The sequence below is a fragment of the Arachis hypogaea genome, chromosome 16 (genome assembly GCF_003086295.3).
Source record: "Arachis hypogaea cultivar Tifrunner chromosome 16, arahy.Tifrunner.gnm2.J5K5, whole genome shotgun sequence".
Taxonomy (NCBI): domain Eukaryota; kingdom Viridiplantae; phylum Streptophyta; class Magnoliopsida; order Fabales; family Fabaceae; genus Arachis; species Arachis hypogaea.
Genome location: NC_092051.1, coordinates 10,173,484 through 10,183,105, shown reverse-complemented (window position 1 = coordinate 10,183,105; position 9,622 = coordinate 10,173,484). Strand labels below are relative to the sequence as shown.

General features: G+C 29.7%; 1 protein-coding gene across 1 annotated transcript; it reads left to right on the top strand.

Annotated features, from left to right (window-relative positions):
* Positions 1–5,406: 5,406 nt before the first annotated feature.
* LOC112758023 (peroxidase 3-like) lies at positions 5,407–9,247 on the top strand. The gene is made up of 4 exons (XM_025806584.3): positions 5,407–5,678; positions 5,793–5,984; positions 6,071–6,239; positions 8,703–9,247. The coding sequence occupies exons 1-4, from the start codon at positions 5,466–5,468 to the stop codon at positions 9,110–9,112; spliced, it is 984 nt and encodes a 327-aa protein (XP_025662369.1). The 5' UTR covers positions 5,407–5,465; the 3' UTR covers positions 9,113–9,247.
* Positions 9,248–9,622: the final 375 nt, after the last annotated feature.

The following is a 9,622-nucleotide window of genomic DNA, read 5'->3' as shown; positions in this document are numbered from 1 at the left end:
AGAGTTAAGAGATGGGCGTCCCAAAATGATATTACAGGGACTAGCACAATCAACTACTAAAAATTGGATATCTAGAATTTTTAAGTTTGGAGACACCCCTGGTATTGTTCTTAACCATACATAACCTAATACGGGTACCCTTCGGAGAATCCTACCAATTTTCTGGTTGAGGGTTGTAGGGCCTTGTCGCTGAATGGCATCTTTTTGAAAGTGGATTAGAACAACTCATCAGCGCTACTCCCAGGGTCAAGTAGGACCCTTTTTACTATCAATTCTTCCATGTGTATCGAAATTACCACTGGATCGTCTAAGTTCGGACATTGCGACTTGAGCTTGGAAGCATCGAAGGCAATCCGTTCTGTTGGAGGTGAAGTATGTGTCTCTTGGCGAGATTCGTCCATTGTCGTCATGGCTTGGTAACTCCTTTTTATGGACGTATTAGTTGCTTCTCCTCTTGCAAAGTCTCCCAAAATGTAATTTATTACTCCTTTCGAAGTAAGAGATTCGACTACTCTATGGCAAATTTCTTTGTCTTTGTGATCTGAACCATAATTCGGCTTGTTAGCGTCTCTGATTGTTTCTTTCTGGTTTCTGGAAGTGACATATTTATCTAGTAGGCCCTTCTGGCTAATATTTCCAATAAGTATGGCCACTATGCATTCCTCTATGGTATGGCCATACTTTTGGTGGAATGCACAGTATTTGCTTATGTCTACGTACTTTTGGTCCTGATATGTTCCTGCTTTATTTGGTGGCTTTATAAGTTTGTTGTGTAGGATTTCATTAATTATATCCTCTCTTTTGGTATTGAACTTAGTATACGAGTCAAATTTCGGTATCAACTTGAAACGTTTCTTGAGGTCCTTGTTTTGAAATCTGTGCGGCCTTTCTTCTTCTCTTCGAGATGGTGGTTTTTCTGTTCTTCGAGTCTCCCTTAGCTCTTTGATCTCAATTTGTCCAGTTGCTTTGTCTCTTAATTCGGCCAGTGTCTTCGGCTTCGCTACCGCTATGGCTTTCTGGAACTTTTCAGGTTGGAGGCCGTTTTTTAAAGCATGTAAGTGTACCTCCGGGTTGAGATCTGGGATTTTCAAGGCCGCCGTCGCGAATAATGTCATGTAATCTTTTAGCCTTTTGTGTTGCTCATGTTTGATTATACTAAGGTAGTCTAAGTTTCGTACGTAAATTTTGGACGCTTGAAAGTTGTTTATGAATAGGTTGGCAAATTCGTCAAAGCTCAAAATTGAACCTGCAGGCAAATTAGAAAACTAAAGTAAAGCAGCTCCGTCCAAAAAAGTAGAAAAAGATTGGCACAGAATAAGGTCGGAATCATTGTTGAGAAACATCATGGACTCAAACTTAGTAACGTGAACTTTAGGATCTCTGATTCTTTTGTATGGTGCCAATGTCGTTGGAATTATAAAATTTTTAGGCATTTTAAAGTTCATTATTTTTTCGGAAAAGGGGCCAATCCTCCGCCTTTCCATCTTGTGGGGTGCTCAGCCCGTCTTCGCGTTTGACTCGGAGTGATGTTCTTCGTTAAGGTCGTCATTAGCCTTTTTATGGTTATCCTTTTCATTGCCGTCGTTCTGTTTTGCCGCTATAACTTGGCCATTCGTTGGACTTCCGCTTGCAGAGCAGCATTCGCTGCCAAAAACTCGGCATTGGTTGGAGGTGGTTGAGGGGTTACTGAATGGTCCGTCATGACTCAACCTCTGCGAAGAAAAGAATTATAAGAAAGAATTGGTAAACTGTTAGGTCAAACTGAAAATGAATATCGCCCCACGGTGAGCGCCAAATGTTCTGGCAAGGATCCTCTTCCGTTTTATAAGTCGGCTCTGCACTGTTCTGCGAACTCTTGAAGCCTCTTGTCCAACAGGGGAGTAGCCTCGTGAATTCGGACCCAAGCGTGGTACCTGCAAAAAGGATTCCAACGCTCAAGTCAGTGAAGTATCTTAAAGAGAATATATGTGGTGTTGTGTACTCTATTTTGTGATCTTCTGCCTCTTATCGTCGACTCAGACTCTAATTTATAGTTGCTATAGCTGAAATATTCATCAGTTTGTTAGTCGAGATATCCGACAACTACAGTATAGTCATACTTATTTAAGTAAACTCTTAAAATATCTCCCATTTATTTAAAAGAGAAATCTCAACTTCATGTTTAGACCTAAAAATAATCCAATTTCAAGTCATTTTTAAAATACTATTAATATATCAAAATTAAACTCTTAATTTAATATGAGATTCTTTTTCAATCTAATAATTTAAAGAAAAAGTATAGGTAACTAACAACATTTTTGAACAATGTGTGAACAATGTGAATTAATAGGGTTAAAAGAGTAAATTAATCTTAAATTTAATTAGTAGCATTAAATTAGAATGTAGTATATTTTTATTTGATTGATAGTTGTTCATATTGTTTAAAATGATCATTGTTTACCTAACAGTCCCCTAATTCAAACATCTTTTGTCATCAGGTTTAACGGATTTTGAGGCAAGAACAAAAAATAAAATAAAATAAAAATAATATGTTATTCCAGGTTATTAAAATAAAAGAAGAAGGAAAAAGGATTGAGACCCAGTTTGGGTAAACAACTTAATTAAGTTACTTTTGAAGAAATAACTTAAACAATAAATGCTTAAAAGTAGCTTATAAATAAGTTATTGTGTGTTTGGTTTTTTAGTTCTAAAAGTACCTATTTTAAGAGAAAAAGTGATAAAAAACTTTTTATTACGAGAGAAGTCATTTTTTTTAACTTCTCTTTAAGCATCAAAATAACTTTTTAAAAATTGTACCAAATATTAATATTACACATTTTCATAAGTTAAAAGTAAAAAAAAATCACTTATCAACCTATTCAAATCCAAATGGCCCTGAATCTAACACCGCCCTTGCCAAGAGTCCAGATCATATCACAGGGTCCACACTAACAATCGGTTTAGGGGCACAAGTAACATAATTATGTTTTATGTAGTTGTTGCAAAGCACATGTTTTGAGTTTCACATTTTTCTTTACTTAATAGCTGTAATCTTGGTTTTCAAATTGAGGAATGTTAGGAACAGTAATTTTGGTATTTTGTAATTATTAATTGGTCATCAAGAATGTTTTTAATGGTGTGAAATTATATTTAATAATAGGAGATCACTCACCTTTTGTTTTGATATTAAGTGCTAGCAAAAAAATACCAAAGTTGCTGCCCCCTAGACTTTTCCTTTCGAATATTTGTCGTGCGTGAGATTAACCTATTATATTATAATTATAATTATAATATTTCTTTAATTTCTTGTTAGCACCCCAAAATTTCTACACGCGGCTATCCTTTCACACAAGCAAAGCAAGCGGTTGGGCCGATGACCTACAGAACCAGCAAATTGGTTTAATTGAATATTGATTACCAATTTAGTTGTTAGTAAATGAATTAATTAATTAAATCATATACCCTAATAATGAATGCATTATCTGTAATTTCTGTGCAAGGTAAAGGAAGGTCCGGTCGCAAAATCCATTTTCGAGGAGGAACTGCATTTTTTTTATATATATATCCAAGGAAAATGTCGTGGGTTTCAAACAATTCAAGTCATGAAGTCGCAATGTTGTTTATATTAGAACCTAATTTTCAACCAAATAATATCGTTTGACACGATTAGAATAAAAAAAATATGAAAACTCAAGTAGGGTCGACTTCACGTGAAGTTATCTGAGAGTCCTTAGATGAAAATTTAGTCAAATCAGTTAAATTATCTAACGACTCTCAAATATTAACTTCATGTGAAGTCGACTGTAGCTGAGTTTCTACCTAAAAAAATATCTCGTTTTATGACCATCAACAGTAAAAGATATATATATTTCGTATAAAATGACCTTGTTTTTGTTAAAAAGTGGACGACGACGTCAATATAAAAGAATATCGTTTTATTTTTTTTAGCGTGATAAATAATTAATGTATCAAATTAGCACGATATTAACGAAAATAAAGTCACGAGACGAATTGTCATTGTAAATTTAGAAATTTAATTTAGGTTCATTAAAATTTTCGGGTCAATCCTCGAATTTTAGGGCCATAACTAATGTCCATTACCTTTGATCAATGAAATGGAATTCGATGATGCCTTTCGCATATGACGTTAGTATGTAGTTTGGTTACTGAATTATTCTCGCTTGTATTTTATCTTGCAATATACAGTCTATTATATAATATATAATTCATTGACCTTCGATCACATATAAACCGAAATAATTTATAAAAATATACCTGAACTAGATAATTACTTTCATACATTATATTGAATTCTCGCTCTTCAATGGGCGAAAGACAATTAATACGGAGTTCCAGCTACAGTTTTAGTTTTCTATCTCAACCCTTAAATTAAGCATTCATAAAGCACATTTTCCTAGCCAGCATGCAATCGTAACTTTCATGTTTTATTTGTCAAATTCTTAAGAACTATATATTTATATAAGAGGTTAATTTGCCAGTTATAATTTCTTACAGTCTCAGGAATTAAGATATTACACTACTATATGATTCATTTATTTAGAAGTTAACTATACAACTTAATTTTCGACTCTCTGAGAGGGGCAGGACATACTAAGTCCAAGTCAAATCAAACATAAATAAAAGCTTTATATGAAGGTTGACATGCCAATTACAATTAATTAATTAAGCTTATGGTGTAACGGAAATGCATATAATTAAAGCTGGCATATTATATTATGAATTTACACAAATTGAGTAGAATATTAGTAAAAAATAATTCCATTTTTTTTTATCAAAGATGGGGAAATTCGAACTCGCAACTTTTAAGTGAATATGAAAATACTATGCCATTTGAGTTATAACTCGTTGGCAAAAAAATAATTCCATTGCCAAACATGAAAAATAGTTTTTTTATACTTGATTTATCATCTTTTTATTTTCGGTTAAATTACATTTTTTGTTATATTTTTAATTTTTTAAAAAATATTTTTAACATTTAATTTTATTTAATTTTATCACTTACGTTTTTAATTTATTTAATTTTATTTTTAATATTTTTTATTTATATCAAAATTATTTCTAGACACTTTTAATTTTGTCCCTAATATATTAAATAGAATTAACATCAAAAAATAATTTTAACATAAATCACAAATATTAAAAATAAACTAAAAAGTCACAAATAATATGGTGAAAGAATATACTTTACTCTTTATTTTAATATATTTTCATTATTCAATGGTAGGTGATTAGGTACTTATTATCCTAAGGCAACTAGCCACAATACATGCATGCAACGATTTAAACTACATATTAAGATATAGTATATAGAATAATGCTTATCTGGTATTGCATTTCAAAGTTGACATGAGATGCCTATAAAAAGGAGCAACTACATTGTAGTTCAACATTCCATTCTTCAGTTACAAATAATATAGTACTATATTGCACATAGAAGCTAAGGTGAAATAATCAAGAGCATAATCATGAAGACAATAACATCTTTCCTCGTAGTTTGTGTGTTACTGTCTTGTTTCCTTGGGGCTTGCCACGGAGGCAACCTTAGGAAAAATTTCTATAGAAATTCCTGTCCTCAAGCTGAAGCTATTGTTAAGACCAAAATCCAACAACACGTTGCTGCAAGGCCTGAATTGCCAGCCAAATTGATTAGGATGCATTTTCATGACTGTTTCGTCAGGGTAATTAAACATCTTATTTCCATTATTTTGTACTAACATCGACCTTGAATTCTTAAAACATTTAATTTAGATGTACTGTTAGTATATCTGTCACATTTAAAATTACTGTTTCAGGGTTGTGATGGGTCGGTTTTGTTAGACTCAACTGCCACAAACAAAGCGGAGAAGGATGCTATTCCTAATTTATCATTGGCTGGCTATGATGTCATTGATGATATAAAAGCAGAAATTGAAGCAAAATGTTCCGGAGTTGTATCTTGTGCTGACATTCTGGCATTGGCAACTAGAGACGCTTTTTCTGTCCAAGTAAATTAAATCCAACTAATTCACATATATAGTCTTAATATGTAGTAATTACTAATTAATATATAAATATTCAATAAAATTTGCAGTTTAATAATGTGCCTCTGTGGGAAGTGCTTACTGGTAGAAGAGATGGGAGAGTGTCCATAGCAAGTGAAGCCTTGGCCAATCTCCCACCACCTTTCTTCAATTTCGCCCAGCTCAAACAAAGCTTCGAAAGTAAAAAACTCACCGTGCATGACCTCGTTGTATTATCAGGTACAGTTTTGTTCCATAGTAATTAATATATGACATTTGGTATTATAATTGTATGAGAAATTATTGGAAGGCAACTATTTTTAATATTTTTTTGTCATTATTTGACCAATATAAATATTAAATTATTTTAACAAATAAATTTTACTAAAAAAATTTCAGAGAATCATCTATAATATAAGTCAACTAAACTAATTTTTTTTTATTTTGAATTTTAAAATTTAAAAATTAAAATAATAAAAAATTATTATTTTTTTATAGTAGACTTATTTTCAATTAGTTGACTAAAGTTGGTTTCACTTCTAATCAGTTTCTTAACATAATCTTTTACTAATTTATGTGTGTAAACGGTAAAATAGATAAGTACAAATTGTATTAATTTATGTATAGTCACTAAAAAAAAGTACTGATTTATGTATGTAAAATTTTAATAAATATAAATATAAATTATATATTTTTTGTATATAAAATCTCTCTAAATATAAGTATAACCAAAATATTTTTGGTTATATAACATTGTTCTATGTATATGTATACGGTATTATTGATCTATACCATAATATTTATAAATATAATTTATTTTCGTCAAATTTATTAGGATAAAAAACACAAATAAATCAATGGATGATAGTTATTACATGAATAAGTTAAATTGAAGATTGATTTACGAATGAGTCAAAGTATACTTATATGTAATTCGAAGAACTCCAATTGCATATAAATCGAACCTATTTGGTTCGAACTAGACACACATAATTCGAACCTAATTGGTTCGAATTACACACGAATTGGGCTATCACATAATTCGAACCTAATTGGTTCGAATTACTAAGGAATAAGTATGAATATGTTACGTGCATGGGATTGTAATTGAAATGAAACAAATTTAAAATGTTGTATAACTGAAAATTGGAATTAAATTAAAAATACACTTTATATATGCAACTTGAGGATTATTTAATTTTATTCTTAAATTTTATTTTATTTAACTTTATTTAATTTTAATTTTATTTTATTAGGATTTAATTTTCTTTAATTAAATTGAAATAAGGATAAAATTAACACAAAATAAAATGTTGAAAGTAAATCTAAACGAAATGAAATTTAACATTAAAAAATTAAGACAATTAAAGATATAAAGTATATTTTTCTCTTACAAAATTTGTAAACCAATTATTAAAAAAAAGTTAAAAAGGATTTGATTTTAGAAACATTTTTTAACAATGCAGAAAATTAAAACTAAATAGAGACTAATATATTTAAAAAAAAAGCCTAATTTTTTATTACAATAAGTGATAAGTAAAGTACAAGTTATATTAGAAATCAGAAGAGTACACTAACTATAATTTAGAGAAGTTTAGAATTGGTCTTAAAGATATTTTTTATAAACTTTATATAATAAATAATTTTTTCGTATATATTATACCATTTTAAATTTGTTCCATTTCAATGAATATATAATTTATTACAAACATTTTTTAATGTCAATAAAAAATTTGATTTTTATCTTTTACGTGTATATTTCTTTAGCTCATCGCTGTTTCTAGAGATTATATAGTTAAATATTGAAATTAAATTAAAAATACACTTTATATATGCAATTTGAAGATTATTTTAATTTTATTCTTAAATTTTATTTTATTTAACTTTATTTAATTTTAATTTTATTTTATTAGGATTTAATGTTCTTTAATTAAATTGAAGTAAGGATAAAATTAACACAAAATAAAATGTAAAAATAAATTGAAACGAAATAAAATTTAAGATTAAAAAACTAAAACAATTAAAGATATAAAGTATATTTTTTTCTTAAAAAATTTGTAATCAAATTATTTAAAAAAAATAAAAAGAATTTGATTTTAAAAGTATTTTTTAACGAGGCATACAATTAAACCCAAGCAGATACTAATATATTAAAAAAAACTTTTTTTTTACAATAAATAATAAGTAAAATATAACTAATCTTAGAAATTAAAAGAGTACATTAATTATAATTTAAAAAAGTTTAGAATTAATTTTAAAGATATTTTTTATAAACTTTATATAATAAATAATTTTTCTGTATATGTTACAACATTTTAAATTTGTTTCTTTTCAATTACAATCCCATGCACGTAACATGTTCACACTTATTCCTTAGTAATTTGAATCAATTAGGTTCGAATTATGTGATAGCCCAATTCGTATGTAATTCGAACCAATTAGGTATATGTAATTGGAGTTCGAACCAAATAGGTTCGATTTATATGCAATTGGAGTTCGAACCAAATAGGTTCGAATTACATATAAAATATGCTTTGACTCATTCGTGAATCAATCTTCAATTTGGTTTATTCATGTAATAACTATCCTCCATTGGTTTATTTGTGTTTTTTACCCAATTTATTATTAAGATTGATTCTCGATAGAAAATAGTATCCAAATTTGTTCCAAGGCTAACTGCATTGGCTATATGTATATATGTAGGTGCACACACAATTGGAGTAGGGCATTGCAATCTCTTCAGCAATAGGCTTTTCAATTTCACTGGAAAAGGTGATCAAGATCCTTCACTAAACCCCACATATGCTGACTTCTTGAAGACAAAATGCCAGGCACTAAGTGACACAACCACAACGGTGGAGTTGGATCCTAATGGCTCTACCAAATTTGACAATGACTATTATAACATCCTTGTACAGAACAAGGGTCTGTTCCAATCAGATGCTGCGCTTCTAACAACAAAGACATCAAGGAACATTGTCAATGAATTGCGTAACCAAAACAAGTTCTACACGGAGTTTGGACAATCAATGCAGAGAATGGGAGCCATTGAAGTCCTCACTGGCTCTGCTGGGGAAATTAGGCATAAGTGTTCTGTTGTCAACTCCAATTAATTAATCATTTAAAAAAAAAAAAAAAACTAAATTTGTTTCTTTGGTTTTGATTTCATTTCATTATTTGATTAATGTTGCCGGTGTTGTGAAATTGTTCTCTTGGAATTTGGCATCCTTTTTTGCTTTCTTTTGAAATGTGCATGGTTTCTGGAGTTTGATAATGTAACATGTAATGTGTGTAACTGTGAATGTTTACACAAAAAGAAAAAAATTCCATTATTTTTCAATTCTAAGTTGCTTCTCTTTATAGTTTATATATCCAATCATATCCATGTGTCTCATTGTCGAAGTTATTACTATTTCTTTAAATTTGTCTTCATTTTTTTTTCCTAAGAATTTTATAAACCAAATCGTCCCTCCAGTTCAACTTAGTTTTAAAATTATTCGAAGGACAATTATACCCTCATCCCACCTATCACAATTTCCTCATCTCCTCTCTTGTTCTGCTTCTTCTTCATCTTCATCCCTGCTCAGTGATTTCCATGAACTTGTTTCTCTCAAAGAAGGATT

Coding starts and splice junctions, on each gene's coding strand:
- LOC112758023 (XM_025806584.3), top strand. CDS start 5,466: ATGAAGACAATAACATCTTTCCTCGTAGTTTGTGTGTTACTGTCTTGT. Junction 5,679..5,792: donor TTCATGACTGTTTCGTCAGG/GTAATTAAACAT, acceptor TTACTGTTTCAG/GGTTGTGATGGGTCGGTTTT. Junction 6,240..8,702: donor TGACCTCGTTGTATTATCAG/GTACAGTTTTGT, acceptor GTATATATGTAG/GTGCACACACAATTGGAGTA.